The sequence below is a fragment of the Amblyomma maculatum genome, chromosome 5 (genome assembly GCF_055883805.1).
Source record: "Amblyomma maculatum isolate TAMU_Amacu chromosome 5, ASM5588380v1, whole genome shotgun sequence".
NCBI classification, from domain to species: Eukaryota; Metazoa; Arthropoda; class Arachnida; order Ixodida; family Ixodidae; genus Amblyomma; species Amblyomma maculatum.
The window spans coordinates 129878407-129895432 of NC_139348.1; the positions used below are offsets into that span (position 1 = coordinate 129878407).

The window sequence follows — 17026 nt, forward strand, 5'->3', positions numbered from 1 at the left end:
GAGTACAGCCAAACACAAGCTTTGAATAAACTACAAGTTATTTTTAAATACGTAAAAGTTAAAAAATAAATTTATTACAAAAATTGGTTTGACCAACAACTAAAGTGTTTTCATACCTGCTGTGCCGCTTGTTGGCTTGTTGTGGCTTGTTGCGTGTCTGCACTGGATCGCCCGGTGAAATAACGTAACCCCTTCAGTACTGCTATTTTGACGGCTAGCCTTACAGTCGTGCGTGCTGCGCGCGGTTGTTGAACAATTTTTACATCGAACATCAAGATCTGCTTCGTTCTGCCGCTCCGCATTTACACACATTTCCTCCACACTACAGGGAATCAAGGTGGAATCACTTCATTTTCAATGGCGCTGTTTCTATCGGCGCGCTGTTGGCGGACCTTGTTCCAACGTTTTACCGGCGCACCATCTCCGAGCACCGGTTTCCGTGAGCTGGCAGCGCCGATAACGGTTTCGACCCGAACGCAGAGTAACGAAGCCGATCGACCAGCATACAACAGCAACCCTTTCTACAAAAAGTACGCCGAAAAACTCAAGGACCTCGAGCGACGGGACCCTGAGGCTCTTAAACGACGTCAGGAAGCCGTCAAGATGAGAGCGGCAGATTCGAGCAGGGTCGAAGCGACACCCTCTCCAAGCTCTGAGACCGAAGGTTATGAGGTCGAAAAGCCTAAAAACTGTCGCGACGACACGTTGCAGCAGGAACCGACCTACGTGCGGCCGTCGAGGTTCGACGCCGACGCGATACGAGAATTGCGCTCGCGCTGCAAAACGACGGCGGAGCTAACGGACGCCTGGAAGGCACTGCACTCGGCAAGAGACGCCGTATGCGCAATCATACCGAGTTCCGTTTACGAGACCATACGTGAACGGGCCAGAGACTACCCGGTTTTCTTATACCCGCTTCCGAGAGACGGCAGCGGCTACGAGTTCGTTCTGTCGCAGTTTGTCGGCGATCAGTGCCACATGACGCCGCTGGCTAGCTACCAGCGCCACGGCAGCGAAGCCCCGGCCTGCTTGGCCCTGGCCTACTGGACGCAGCTGGCGTCCAGGGAGGATGGCGGCGTCGTCTTGATGAGCGGCGAATACGATGCCAAAGTCATCGGACCGACCGAAGCACAGTGCCTGGTCAACCAGCTGCAGCTCTACTACGGGGGCAACGAGCTCAAGAAGAAGCTGCTTCTGTGGAACTTTAACCGCGAACCGCGCTCGTTCAAGCACGAGATGCTCATCAGGGAGTTTGAAGCATCGGCGACCCGTGAGCAAGACGAAGGGTCGTCAGTGAGGCAAGGCTGAGTGTTTCCTAATGCGTCTCCGTAGTGCTCTATGGAGTGTGCAGCTGGCAAAAGCTTTGAGGAACTGGTAGGACAAGCCAGCAAGCTTTCTGCACCTCTGCTCGCATTAATCCGGAATGCAGGTGTTGTGACATCTGTGTTCACGAGATGGAACATCAGTCTACGCATTTTTTCACTAAGAGGTCGAAGCCGAAGGCCACCAACACTGGACTTGTGGGTAGCACATGATGAAACATGCCAGTATCTGCTCCATGAACTCAAATGATTTGAGGAGCCAAGTTTTGTATGCTGTCAGTGTGAGAACTTGCTTCAAGGTCGTGAAAGAAATTGTATATATTGGCAGGCATTTCAGCAACCAATGAAAAGACACGTCACAGAGTTGGTGGCGTCTGCTACCTTTTTCTTTACTGGTGCAACTGTTCAGCATTTTCATTCATTCAGTGCAACACTTCATGGCGGTGACAGTTCACCATGCAACTTCTATACCAAAACTAGCTATTGTAACTGCTTATTAGAAGCGTGTGGGTATGCCACTGACAACTTTTTTAATGAACATGGATTTGCAATGCCAGCTGCCTTTAGGTTGCACACAAACTTGATTGCCAGGTTATTACTGCAGTGAACCCTCCCTTGAATTGCATATCAAATAAAAGGTTACAGTACAGTTGCAGGTTACCGTTAGCAAATGCCTATGTGTCTTCTAGGGTCTCCGCCTGATTGAACACTCACATTTTGTTCTGCGCAAGGGAGATACATACTTGCACAGCAGTTGCCTTACTCACATTAAGTCAATTTTCACAAAGACCCAACCATTTTGCATGTGTGAAGCATACTTGGGTTGACCTTTATGGCAGTTAGGCAATAATAATGACAGCAGTGTAAAGCAACTTTGAAACAAATGGGCTAAAACATATTTTGCACAGCCTTCATGATTAAGAGTTAATGTGCTTATGGCATAGTATTTATTCTGGTAGCAGGTCACTTCCATCTGAAGAGAAGTCAGATTTCTGGGCAACTTGGAGCATGGTTCAGGTGCCTGCAATAACTACAGCTGTACTTTTGGGCACCAAATGGGCAAAAATAGGTGTGCCATATTTTGCTGAAAATGCTACTTGTATAATATAGATCTAACAACAAGACTTGCAGCACAAAGACATGCGCTGTGATGCGCACACATCCGCACATCTTGCCACAAAAATAAGTATGCCAGTATTATATGTTCACTCTATTGTATGTATAGTGTCGCACAGAGAGTGGAAAGTTGCCCTCCACCCCGAGTACAGTGACAACTTTCGCTGCCTTCAACAGCACTTGAAGACGGGTCTGAAAGTAGACTACTTAGCTAAGAATTTGTGAAGTTTCTAGCAGCGATACCTGTTCCATACATGTAAATAAAGAGACCCATACTAGAAAAAGGATTGCAAGAGAATGCAAGTATTAGGGATGGCAGTGTCAGGTGAAGGGATGGGAATATGCAATTTTGTAGGGACAGGGTTAATTGAGAAGATATGGGAGACGGCTTTCTCCTGCAGTGCGTGTAGTTGGTCTGATTAGGATCTTTCAGCAAGTGGCCCTTTAGCAACTTGCTCTTTCCACATGTGTGCCATTTGAAGCCATGTTTTGACATTTTCTATTTGTTGTAGAGAGCATGAATTGCAGTTCAACTATGCCTGGAAACTTTCTTTTGACACCGCTCGCATGCCTAACCGAATAACTGGCCTAGCTTGAGTCGGCGGTAAAAATTATGCACCTCAATGCTAGCGAGAAACTAGGCCTTCGGAAAGTATTCGTGGCACTGTATGAAAGCGGCATTAATGTCCGCACATAATGGGCCAAAATAGTGCAATGCAGGTACAGCAACAGTGCAAGTGGCCCGAAAATAAAAGTCCAAAATGCGCAACAGTGTGAAGAGATTTTCATGAGGAAAGGGAAGAAGACAAGCCTTTACATATGGAGGGGCGCTGTGGGGAATTGGATAGTTTGGAGTTCAAAGGCCCATTCTCCAGAAGACAGGGAGAAAACTTGCAAGGGTGGAAGAACAGGCTAGTTGGCAATTAATGTTAGGAAAACAAAACAGTGCACTCTTGACACACGGACAAAGAAAGAAATGACACAGTTCTGTGTTGTTTCTTTCTTTGTGCGTGTGTCAAGAGTGCGCTGTTTTTTCTTTAAAAAAAAACAGAAAAGCCCGTCCGTCACCTTCCCTTTCCTGCCCGGCCTTCACTATGGTGCCACAAAATTTTGGCCAGTATAGGTATAAAGGGACTATCCACAATGTCATGGTACATCGGCCCCATTGGCTGCAGCCTCCTTCGAGGGGATTTGGCACCTACATATCTCACTTAAAAAGAAAGACAAATGTTCAAAGAAGCTCGGAAAGAATAGATTCTGCTTATACACTTTGACATGCCAAAGCAACTAAGGCTATGAAGACTGCTGTAGTGGACGACTGCAGACAATTTTGACCACCTGAGATTTGGGACACCATACAGGTGCCTTGCATTCTGCCCTCACCAACGTAGGCCGCCTGGCTCAGGGCCTGCGTTCGTTCCAACCTGTGTCCCTTTCAACATCAGACTGACTGGAAACCGCAAGCAGATATGGTGACTCTTCTACTTACAGCATTTCAGTCAGAGGTGGCACAGAAAAGCATGAAAGTTACATAAGGGCCTTGGCATATTCTAGCCTGCTATCCAAACAACCACTTGTCTCTGTTTGCTAGCCGAGAGCCAAAAGTCTGGAATACCACTTTGCACTTGTACAAGAGGACAAGCACTCGAATGTATGCCACAGTTCAAGCACTGATAGCACAAAGCAGCTCAACGGGTGCTGGTTTGGTCAATGACTACACTTTTAACCGCCCTTGCAGACTTTATGAGCCAGGCTCGTCACAGCCAGTCATTTCTGGCCTGAAAAGCCCAGCTCATTCTGTGGCACGCAGTATCTGGTTTGCAACAAGCACAGCCCATGCATAACAAATTTTGATTCACTTGCATTACATAAGGAGGGAGCAAACTCGAAGATCTTGTGTCAACAAGAACACTACCTTACAGAGAAAGAATACATACTTCGTCAAAAAAAAACTAAGAAGGAATAACAATATACAGTAGGTAAGTGGCGCCGAAAACGTTATACGAATCTTGGTGAATTGCAAGTAAAAAAAAAAAATTAGTAAAAGGCGTGACATTAAACAACAATAGCAAAGACACTTGGCTGTATAAGGTATGACATATGATTGAAAAGATTGCCCTCGTGAAAAATGGGCATTTAGTTTTTTTCAAAATGATTTGCATCAGTGCATGATACAATGGTGTTGGGCAGGGCATTCCATGGTGCTATTGCGTGTGGTAAAAAAAGAATTTAGCTCTAACGTGCAACAGTTGATGCGAGCGATGCTACGATTATGATTTAGGAAGCTAGACGTCCTGTGGGGGGGGGTTCTAGCTTTGCGTCACTCGTGCATGGATGACAACAGAAATGATGCAGAAAAAAAGAATTTAGCTCTAACGTGCAACAGTTGATGCGAGCGATGCTACGATTATGATTTAGGAAGCTAGACGTCCTGTGGGGGGGGTTCTAGCTTTGCGTCACTCGTGCATGGATGACAACAGAAATGATGCAGAAGACAGAGGAGAGATATGTGTCGTGACATAAGCGATGGAATTGAGACCAACTGTTTCATTGCTGTGATGCATTTTTTTGAATAGCAAGATGTTATAAATCGAATGGCGCAATTCTGTACGCTTTCAAGACAAGCAGCAAGATAGGCTTGAGATGGGTGCCAAACAGATGACGCATGTTCGAATGTTGTGCGAAATAAAGTTATGTATGCATTTATTTCGGGGATGCGGCCCGCCTTCAAGTGAAGTCAGAGGTAACAGTGTGTGCGTGAGTCTTCTACGCAAATGTTTTGAATGTAGGTTACCCATGATAGTGATGGAGTTTGGTAGAGGCCAAGATATTTGTAGGATACTGCAGGGTCGAAGAAAAGTAGGCCACTACTATACTGATGCAGATTCATAGTGCATTTTCTTGTGAACGCCATAGATTTGCACTTAATTTTCAAGGGAAAGAGGGATTTATTACATCAGGAGGCGAATGTGTCAATATCGGTTTGAAGCAAAGATGAATCGTTGGTCGTCTTAGTCACTCTGTATGTATATGATGCAATTATCTGCAAAAAGCCGCATTTCGAGTTTATGTTACATATGAGATCAATGAGGAATAGAAGCTGTGACAGTCTAGTGCCTTGAGGGACCCCCGATGTTACATGGACAATGGGGAGTGGCTACTGTTTGCAGAAGTGAACTGCTTGTGTCCCGAAAGAAAATTTTCAATCCAGCCGATTAGGTTGGTGGGAATTCCTAGTAACGAAAGTTTTTGAATTAAGTGGTTGTGGGGACACGATAAAATGCTTTAGAGTAATATAGCACCTACTTGGAGGTTACTCTCCATGGATTCGAGCAAGTCATCTATTAATTCAGCAACCTGTGTTTCATATGACGGGTGCTTCATAAAGCAGTGCTGGTGAGAATAAAAGTAGTATAGTTAGATTCTAGATGTGGCATTAGGTTCATAGATATGTGCTCGAGAAGCTTGGATGGGACACTGGTTAAGGATATAGGACGGTAGAGGCTGATCTGTGGTCACCTGCTTTAATATGAATGATTTGGGCAACTTTTCAGCATCCGGGACTTCCTCTGATTGCAAAGACTGTGAATATTAATTCAAATATCTGGGCCGAGGTTGATGATGCGTTTTTAATAGCTTACTATTGATGTGGTCACAGCCTGCCGACATCAATGAGGTTACTTATACTGTCCGCGTTAATCTGCATCCGAGCATCGTAACTGGTGAAGATTCTGACGAAGTAGGGTTGTAGTGTGTTAGAGTAAAAGCCGAAGTGAAATAATGGTATGGGCACTGAAAGATTGCTCTGGTTGAAATTTAATTTAAAAAAATGTTCGTTAGAGGAATAAAATCCTTTTCTTTTTTCATTGCTTTCTTTGCATTTTATGGCACATTAAAACTTGCCACGCATGAGACACACACAGAGTAAACAATCTGCTAAAAGTCATTGTGTTTAAGAAGCAGCGTCTTACTCAGATGAAGTGCCAGACTTCGAGCCTGGCATAATCATAGTGCGGGAAGAGCCGACGACATCTACAATACGTGCTAACACCTGCCATTCACTGCATTTAAAATAGCAATGCAGAGCATACTCCAACTTTCTAAAACTCAACATTTGGTTACAAGTGCAAAACATGATTGCTTCGCTTCGTTCTCAGCGCACAAATTGTCCTGGAGGAGGACCTCACTGATGCATTTTTAGAAATGCTCCTACCAAAAATTAAGAAAAACTGGAAGACAAAGAATGAGGCAGCAGCACTTAGTTACTTTATTTTCAGAAGAAGAAACCCAGGATTTTGCCTCCCAGGTGTTTCCTCCTCGCCTCCTCATGGTCCATGATACCCCCGGATGTGGTCAGCACAATGTAGCTGCAAATACAAAAGGCAAATCAATTAGCACGTTACTGATCCACCTCACATCTGCTGCCAGCCAAAAGAATGTAAACACTTGTAACGAACTGAGCAGCTCAAGTTGAGAGCAGTACTTGTGGATTTCCCAACGAAGATGGCCCTTCTCACCATTGCGGTAGCCTAAAACGTCACAGGTAGAATCCATTATGTTCAACTCTCCCATTTAGAGTGAGCAGACAGTTATTGCCATTCTGAGTTACTAAATTTTGTGTCACTCAATAGCGTATACACCGCAGCAGTATACTTCCAACCACATGCACCATGAGGCCACCGAACAAGGCTGCTGCTAGAAGTCTTATTTCAGGTAGAAATCAGCAGTGCCATGCCATGCTCTAGGGGTACATCGACCTTGGCAAGGAAATGAAACTGTCAGAAATAGACCATCATCACCACCATAGGAGTGCCTGTGCACACTCAATGGAAACTTTTGTCACTGGCCTGGAAACGTCTGACACGAAACTACAGACGCCTCTTACCCACATGCATGTACACCCGGCCAATTCTTTAACAGTAACGTGCGACCATATAGTGCCCATATATAGTGCAAATATCTGTAAAGAACACACGTAGACAGCTTAGCATGCACAATAACTATTTGCACTTATTGCTTTAACAAATGCGCTTCTTAAAACTTGCAGTCAGTCATGTGACCAACATAGTCCCAAGAAATGGCAGTTAAGGATTTGCAATCCGGCAAACAAAATAGCTCAGTTTCATCATTTCCGAGCCACCTGTATGCAAAGCATGAGCAAATGCCTCCTCCAGGGCCACCAACTAAATGATGGTCAGAGTACTTCAGGAGTATGTCATGGACCCCGTAATAGCCCCCACATCACTTCCAGATAGGCAACTCCGACTGCTTGCAAAGCATGCTAGAATGTAAAATCCAGCTAACTCTTCTCGCATTCCCCGACTTTTCCACAATTTCCCCCGACTCTTTCAGTCAAAATTCCCCACCCAATGAAGAGGTAACGTATAATACACAATGTCCATGAAGGCAAAAAAAGAAAAAGGTCTACTGAAACTAATATAGCTGCATTTAAGAGAGACTGATGCCGCCAGAGAGCAAACTTTCCAGATGACTTGTAAGCAGCTCTAGGATGACGTGGTACCTAGTAAGAAATGCCAAAAGTGCAGAAATTCTGCACAATACTAAAGACAGCTGACTTCAGGAGTATACTTTTAACATAACTACAACTGTAGAGCTGCATTGGGCCAAACTTACTAAGGCCTATAATTGTTGGATTGCAACCATACTAGATGGAATGGCAGTTTTTTATAACGTGTGGCCAGTGATAGCACCAAATTTTAACATTTAGTACTTAAATAGCTAAATTTAGCCCTTTTTTCGGTAAGAGAAATGTCAGCAATTAATTGCAGTACCTTATCAATACAGGCCAACCTAAAATGGTCAGTTGCCCCCCAAGACTTAATCCTGCAGCAAAATGACATACCAGCAAACAGAGTCCCAGTCAGCGTCTCTCAAAGACAACCCAGAATCCAAAGTCAACCGCTGACAATGCGACATGCCTCAACTCCCATCCAATAACTAGAGCAGAGGTGGAAGCAAGCTTGAAAATTTTGGAGCAGCTTTGGAGCATTTATGTTTTAGAGCATGTTTCCAGAATCAAACGCCATTTGTAATTGCAGTTTTCTATTCCTAACATACAAAATACCAATTTTGTTTCGTTTTACGGCACACTCCATGTTATTCCGACATGCACGCACCTTGGACAAGATGAGACAAACGGCAAAAAATACATTATGTAAAGATTTTTAAAGCATATGCTGACCTATGAAACAATTTTGAACAGACTTGAAGCAAGCAGAACACTTGCTTGCGCACTTTAAAACCTAAAGCTTCGACTAGTTTGACCTAAAGCTTTTGCCTATTTTGACTTGATAGATACAAACATGGCGTTTACCACTTCGATGCACTCAAGCAGCACCACTAGTTTGCAGTTCACATCAATGGATACGACATTTCTGCTATCTTGTGCATATCCTTCTTGATCCTATGCCTGTGGACAAATTCCGAAGCACTGCTCAAAAGTCTTTTTCATCCTTCGGCTTCTTTACTTCACTGCCTCCTGTATGAGGTAGATCCTCATGATTCGCTTGAGCAATGCGGAAACTTCGGTTTTAACACCAGAGCGATGGGCCCCTTGTGGCTTACCAACACCCTTATGAAGGTTTCTAGTGAATGGCACCTTCAGCGCACCGCCCCATAAGGCTTCAAGCATGCTTTCGACATTAAGCCTGACACACCTGTCATTCCCGAAGTGGCCTACTGGTGAAGTAACTACGTATTTTCACAGCTTTCGTAGTGATACAGTGCAGTCCACTTGTAACGATACCAGATACGACAATCTATCGCTTATTACTATTCTTGATTTATCTGTTTTCCCATTGCCCCATGTAAAAATAAACCAATATAATGATCGATTATGGGCGGTATATTGGATATGAAAGCTTTATCGCCATCCAGTAGATGTTTACCACGAAAATTAGAACATTAGGTCAAAAAGTGACAGACTGAGAAGAGAATTATGTGAAGACTCAACACATGCAGTGAAAACGGACCAGCATGGAGAAATTCGTGAAGGCCACTGAGTGCGGTTAGGAAATAAGCACTATCACCATCGCAGTCACTACTTGTCGCTGCGCAAAGGGTGCTGCTGCATCATTACCGCCATCACCGATTGTGCGCTGTGGAATACGGTGCCGACACAACGATGGTGCGATGGCTCTAGAGAACAGCAGATTCATAAAGACTTCTGGCATGGTTTCAAGGCTGGAAGCCTCGCCAAAAAATATGGGCATTCCCATTTTATGAATTTAGTGATCATCAAAGATGGGGATGTCCTACAGTTTGTGGAAAACCAGTTGCCTCCCCCTTCGCCGCGAACGATCACCACCATCCCGCAAGCGTCGTGGCAGCGCCAGCTGGGAAAGGAGGTAAATACAGTAAATGCTCATTAATTCAAATTCCACGGGGCCGCCAGGCCAGTTCGAATTAACCAAAATTCGAACTAATGAAAGTGAGCAAAAATGAAGGCGTTTGATGCCCGGAGGGCACGAAAAACATATATTTAGCAAAAAAAGCAAAAAAGTCTGTTATCATCTTCTGCTTCTTCTCTCTGAGGGCTACCGTACTCACTCGGTCTTCTAGCATGCGAATGCGACGCAGGGAGTCTTCTTCCCCCTCTTCAAAGCTGAAGAAAAGGCGCGCAACATTCAGCGCTCCCATAACTTCTGCCGCGGATGGACGCACGGGCTCTTGCTCCTCGTCGTCGTCCTCGTCTTCTGCCTCTTCTGGGACAGACTGCTCCCCAACAATTTCAGCGACAATGTCCTCATCACTTAGGGCACCGCACACTGCTGCATCGCTGTCTACTCCAACGTAATCATCAAAACTGACGTCCTGCAACACAGCACGCACAGCCGCAGGCAGAGGCTCCGGACTCCCATCGTCGCCACTTTCTTTCATACTTCCGGCAGCGAAGCCACAGTGGTGGAAGCAGTTTGCAATTGTGGACGGCGTGACCTGCTCCCATGCACGCACCAACATGTGCATTGCTGTGAGCAATGTGATGGTGCTCGTCTTCTGGTTTCCAGTGCACAAAGTCATGCGCTCGATCATGTGGCGCCTATAGAAACATTTGATGTTTCTGATCACCCCCTGATCCATCGGCTGCAAGGCCGCAGTCGTGTTGGCGGGCAAAAAGACGAGCCTTGTGGCTTTCAGCTCGGCGTCGACTTTGTGTGCCGAGCAGTTATCCACAATGAGGAGAACTTGACGCTTCCCTAGCTCCATCCTCCGATCGAATTTCAAGAGCCATTTTTTAAACAATTCGCCCGTCATCCACGCCTTGCTGTTGGCGGAGTATTCCGTCGGCAGCGTCCTAATGTTCTTGAAACATCTAGGCTTATGTGCCTTGCCGACAACAAAAAGAGGGACCTTCTCCGTTCCGGTCATATTAGCGGCGACCAGAACAGTAATCCGCTCTTTGCTTCGCTTGCCGCCAGCACAGCTGTCCCCTTTAAATGTTACTGTTCTGTCGGGCTGGAGCTTATAAAACAAAGCCGTCTCATCAGCATTGAATATATCATGTGCCGAGTAGCTTTCTAAGTACTGCTGCAGAGCACCGCTTCGCCACGTGGCACAAGTTTCTGCATCCACTTCTTTGGCTTCTCCAGACAACACCCGGAAGACAAGATTATGTCTGTCTCTAAAGCGGTGAAACCATCCTTCGGAGGCGACAAAATCTTCCACATTCAAGCGCAGGGCGAAATCGGCCGCCTTCGCCATGATAATTGGGCCGCTCAGTGGAATGTCAGCGCTTCTCATTTCTTTCACCCACGTGATCACAGCGGTCTCAATTTCCGGATACTTGGCTAACCGAAGCCTTTTTCTGTTGCTGGCGAAATCTTCGGCTTCATAGGCATCCTCGATGGCCTTCCTATTTCGGACGTACGTCGACAACGTGCTTGGTGGAATCCCGTGCTTTTTCGCGATTTCCACTTTGCTGGCCTTCCGTTCATCCACCTCGCGTAAAATAGCCACTTTCTCCTTCACCGTCTTGGCACAGTATTTCCCACGCGAACACATCTCGCGGACACAAGCTCACAACAAGCGGCGTGCAAAACGAGGGCTCACGAAATGCAACACGAAACCGTGGTCGATAACACTAAAACGTCGTTCCTCGAAGGAGTCGCGGCAGGAAAGACTGTTTAGTACTTGTTCCAGCACCCTAGCGGCGCCCCGATGGTTGTGCCATCTATCGTTCTGCCGTGAAAGCTTCCAACGATGGTTTTTAACAGCGCCGCTTGGCGGCGCGCAGTTCGAATTATGGGTGGCGGCGCCAATTTTTGAGTGAATTAACGAGCTGTTACGCGCATAGACTTCTATGCACTGCAGACCGGACCACGATGACTATTTCGAATTATCCAAAATTTCGAATTAACGAGTTGTGAATTAACGAGCTTTCACTGTACCTCCTCTTGGGGGAAGGAGACCAGCGATGGGTGCGATCCAGCCGGCAACGAGAGCGGTAGTCTCCCGCCGCCTCTCCCGGCAAACGCAGGGGGATAGCAGGCACTGAGTATGCTGCGCACATGGGAGGACCCGTCGTGCACGAACGTCTAACTTCTGGTTCCCAACGGCGAAGCGACCGGTAAATACCGCACGCGCTCGCCACCGCCTGCGGCAAACGCCGTGGTATGGCTTTGTCCGAAGAATGCGGCGCGCACGGAAGATCCCGGCCGCCATATTCAAGGCGCGTGAAAAAGTCCGCCGCTGAAGTCACACCCCCCCTTCCCCAGCCAGTGAGTCAAAAGTTCTTCTTACATAGCCGTGCTCGTCCAAGGAAAACCTTGTTGATGTATAGCTAACCGGCATGCTCTGTATTATTTGCAAGTGCAATAAATGTCACTCTAGTATTAACTTAGTGTCGGCCCCGTCCTTGTCCCCTTTGTTCACTCCGCGGGTCGCTAGTGAGAATGCTGCATTCGAGGAGTGGCGGCGGGGAGGGATACCGTCCCCGCTCAAACGCCCACAAGCTCATCCAGCTAATAATCGGTTTCGTACAAGCAGAAAGGACTGCTGTCAGCGTACGCCCTACCGGAAGCGATGCTAAGAGCAATTGCCAAGCTTCAGCTGCTGCTCAAGTGAGCGTGTCATAACCTTCAGTAAGGGACAACAGTATGAATAAATTTACAACCTTTTTAGGTATGCTCAAATTATTTTATGGGTATTAACGTACTCTGTAATAAAGTGTTTAGTGCTTTGATGATTAATGCTGTTCAACCTATTTACTCACTGCTGCTAAGCAGGCAAGCCAACATGCATGGAAAAACACACTGGTGTGTGCATTTGTTTGCTGTTTTCTTTTTCGCCGGTCCAGATATAACGATAATCGGTTGTAACGATCGGTCTTCACAATACTGTTGTAAGTGGACTGCACTGTATGCGTTATATGCTTTGCTTGCTGCTCTTGCTTCTCTCTCAGCCAGCGATTCAAAAGGCTGGGAGGAGGGGCTATGCCACACGCGCAATGCATTTTTTCATAATTCACTGCTTAGAATCGCTTGTGGCTTATATTAAATTCACTTGTAAAGAAAATTTGATTTGTATTAAACCCACTGCAAGGTGCACTGCACCTCTGCCATTGGTACGATGCCATCATTCCCAGATTTGACAGTAAAACATCAAGAAACCTCGTTTGGAACACTTCCGGAGCAATATTGTGATTTGGGGCAGAATGGAGAAAATCGAGCAGCACTTCCACCCTGCCAGTGAAGGTCATTTTTACAAATCTTAGGCAGGCCTGCAAACGGCAAAGAGTACAGTCTATCCTGGATATGTCGAGCTAAACAGGGATGAAGGAACTAAAGCTATGCATGGGCTCAAGACCGAAAGCCCGTACCTGGCCCAGCGCTCAGAAGTCCTCTTCCTTGGGCTCGGGCCCTGGCCTAGGCCAAGGTATATTTGTTTCGGGCGGGCCGGGCCAGACACTCAGATCACGAACAGATGCAACTTTTGCGAAAGCATGCGAATATGGCCACTGTGTGATAAGCAGAATGCACAGCATTTTTTTGCATCCTCCCCACGCGAGCTTCAGAGTTCCTTTGTGGCGGTGACCCGCTATTCCACCTCGCCAACAACGTATCTTTGGTAGCATCAGTGATCGAGCAAAGGAGTCCAGAAGTGCCGCAAATGCCAGAATTCGATGCATAACTTCTTGTTTTTGCACAATAGTTAATTCTACGTATGTGCTCTCTTTATATATTCAGCAAATTTGTCATTTCAAACGTGAGAACTCAACGTTTTATAATTTCGGACAAAATTATCACCCTGAAATTATTTCCTTCTAGAAATGACGGGCTGGGTTTTAAATCTGAGCGTCGGGCCCGGGCTGGACTCTAGTTCAAGATTTCAGTCCGTGCACACCTTTAGAAGGAAAAGCTCAATACATAAAACATGGCAACAAAGAAGCCACATTGGAAGCACACACTGTGTCTAAAAGTTGTTCTTTTCGAATTCCCTTATCACTAGAGAGTCTGGAAAACATTGTTGAAAAATATGGCATACAAACGCGAGGCTCCAGACCAATGCAGGAGTAAGTGAAGAAGACTGGGTGCTCACCCAAACTGTCGAGATGGCAGCAAGTTGCGCATCCACGTCTCTGTGTCCTTGAGCTGGACATCGAAGCGGGGGCTGATGACACCACATTTGTTCAGCCTGCCATTGAGGAAGACGACAATCTTGCCCGCACGGTGATCGTCCACGATCTCAAACTCTCCGATGTAGCCTGTCGGTAGCCAAAAGAAGACAAATTGTTAGCTATAAGCACAGGCAAATACCCAACAATACCCTGAGAGCATCACTACTAAGCATTCATTATTTTTACGTCCACAGACAAATGAGCGCGCCAAAACAGGCATCCCCTCACTGTCACATTGCAGCGATGTAGCATGCAAACCATGTGTCAAACTACTAGTAATCGGTCCTGCAGCGCTAGACCGAGTATGAACTTGCGCGTTCAAAGCTCTCAACACAAGTTAAAAAAAACTTCAACAATTTGCGGCTAAAGCAGATCTAGTTTGCCAACCTGGTAAACGGGTTCCTTTTCACGACTACCACACGAAACCAACACTTTCGGGCACTCTTTTTTTTCTTAAACAGGCGTCAAGCCACTTCCTCAAACGGAAAAGAAAGCAACATCAAACAACGGCTTACGACAGTATTATGGACACGTTTAACCAGCACTGCTGTTGCAATGAACCTCGATGCGGCTCCACATGACTGTCGCGAAGGCGCATCATGAACTGCCAAGCAACACATTTCAAACAAGATCATAGACTTCGTCACAACGCTGCTGCCAAGCAGTTACCGTGCTTCATCATGACTGTGAGAAATTTGATGATGACTTTCGAGCAGGGCCGGATGAGAACCTGCCGCTTGCCCCGCTTTTCTGCATTGTTGATGGACTTGAGAGCGTCGGCCAAAACGTTCATGCGCACCATTTTGTCTGCGAGGAAAGATGGCAAAAAAAAAGTTTTAAGGTACACAATTTTTGTTTTCCAAGAATAACCAAGCCGGCACATAAACAGCACGTCACGACATGCATACACACTTCACCCTTGATCAACGCTTCTGCTGTCTTCCCGAGGACAGGAGACGGTTCCGAGCCCGAATATCATCCAAAAATGAAACTTTAACATTTAATTATTTCAATGACAGTAACTTAGGTTGTCCAAATAGGAATAAATTGCATGGATGAAACGGATTGAAAAGGTTCAAACAAAACGTAATACCTCTATGGACGGCGGCGGCCGGGAAAAAGAAGTGTACTCTCGTTCCCTCGCTTCGATTAGCAAAAGAAGCAAAGCAGCATTTGCTCACAAGACAGATGTGCGTTGCTATAGAGGGCGCAACCTACCATTATAAATCAACTATAATTTTGGGTTCAATATTGTGCGGAGATGAGGTGAATGAGGATGAGGCGGGAGAGAGATCATTGCAGCCTTGGTTGGTGCAGCACGGTCATACGAAAAAGTGCATGTTCAGAAGTTGTGTATGTGGTTACATTTGCGTATTTCACACCTTGTTCTCACATAAACCGATCAGTAAAGGCCCGTTCACACTTGCGACTAGCAGCGGTCGCGCGACCGTTTTGGTCGAAAAGCGACAGTCGCAAATGGTCGCATCGGTCGAAAAGCGACTGCCGCGGGCCGATCGGGCACTGCTCGAATTTCTAGTCGCGTGACTACTAGTCGCAAACCATTTCTCCAATCAGCGAGGTCCCAGAGTACTAGATCGAGCACCTTCTCAATGCAATTAAAGAATACCCCTACCTTTTCGACAAACGGCATCCGGAATTCAAAGGCAGGGAGAAGGGTATGGCCTGGGAGGAGATTGGAAAGATATTCGGACTTTTGAGAAATGGGTTTTTCACGCAGGCGCAACATTTTATATTGACACCGTCTATTCGTAGTCGGCGTTCTCGCCTGAAAAAGCTAAAGTGTCTGGCAAGCGGCTGCTACCGACGTTCGCTGCCATCGCCCTGCAGCTTTCCTACTCCCAACTCGTTTTTCGAGAAGGCGACAGTCGCAAGTGTGAACATGGCTCCTCTCCTCTGGTCGCGCGACTAGTGGCGCGACCTCATCTAGTCGCAATTAAGTGTGAATAGACCTTAAAAGCTTCAGTTAATTAATACCCCGTTGTTCCGGCGCTTCTCGGCAAGCATTTCCAAAAGGCATTTCAAAACCTATTGAGTGACACCAGTTTTTAATTATTACAGAAAATCCAAACTATAATGTAGATGTTAAACTATTTTGTGTTCTTATTTTGAATCACCACGGTCACTCATGCTCTCACCACCGCGTTACGACCAACGTTACCATGGGGTGGCGCAGTGGCTATGGCGGTTGTTTAGGCGGTTGACTACTGTTCCCAAGGGTGCGGGATCGAATCCCGGCCTCGGCGGCCGTTTTTCGATGAAGGCGAAAAGCAAGGCGCCCGTGTGCTGTGCGATGTCAGTGCACGTTAAAGAACCCCAGGTGGTCGAAATTTCCGGGGTCCTCCACTATGGCGTCTGTCATAGCCTGAGTCGCTTTTTGGACGTTAAACACCACAAATCAAACCAAACCAGTTTACCTAGTAACGTTGGTTATGACAAGCTCGCTTCGTTGCACTCCATTCACGTATTGTGGAAAAACGCAACACAGTTTTGGTTTTTGTTTGCAGATTTGCAGCTTTTTTTTTTTTTTTTTTTTGCGGACGGTGCTTACTTGAACAAAACATTCTGTGGAAAAGTTCGGATATAAAAAATTGTGTACTGCGTACCTTCGGAAATATTTGCTACCTATGAGGACCGTTTCTCCCCAACTCTGGTGTAAGGTGGAATGAGGTGGAACCGTGGAACTTGCTCTTGCCCTTTCCTTCCTCCATGGTGGTGCCGCATACATGGCCTCCAAGATCACCTGCATAGAGCCATTGTCGAGGCTATGACAGAGCTACAAAGCTTGGAGGCCACAGCAAAAGTGCAAGACCGCTTGTCGACTGCAGGCGCAGGGTGAAGCGAGCAGTTTCGAAAGAAAACAAACAGCCAGAAATCAAAGGTTACTCTGCGGGCTTCAGAGAAGAGCGTACTGGTGCGCTCGATTCCCTTTTAA

General features: G+C 46.3%; 2 protein-coding genes across 2 annotated transcripts; one reads left to right on the forward strand and one right to left on the reverse strand.

The window, feature by feature from the left end:
- Nucleotides 1-195: 195 nt before the first annotated feature.
- Nucleotides 196-1970, forward strand: LOC146189537 (ATP synthase mitochondrial F1 complex assembly factor 1). The gene has a single exon (XM_084604314.1). The coding sequence runs from the start codon at nucleotides 358-360 to the stop codon at nucleotides 1306-1308; it is 951 nt and encodes a 316-aa protein (XP_084460440.1). The 5' UTR covers nucleotides 196-357; the 3' UTR covers nucleotides 1309-1970.
- Nucleotides 1971-6682: 4712 nt separating this feature from the next.
- LOC146189538 (small ribosomal subunit protein uS8) lies at nucleotides 6683-15301 on the reverse strand. Its single transcript, XM_084604317.1, has 4 exons — nucleotides 15167-15301; nucleotides 14743-14880; nucleotides 13995-14160; nucleotides 6683-6805 (listed from the first exon to the last, which is right to left on the reverse strand). The coding sequence occupies exons 2-4, from the start codon at nucleotides 14873-14875 to the stop codon at nucleotides 6712-6714; spliced, it is 393 nt and encodes a 130-aa protein (XP_084460443.1). The 5' UTR covers nucleotides 14876-14880; nucleotides 15167-15301; the 3' UTR covers nucleotides 6683-6711.
- Between the last annotated feature and the right edge of the window lie 1725 nt (nucleotides 15302-17026).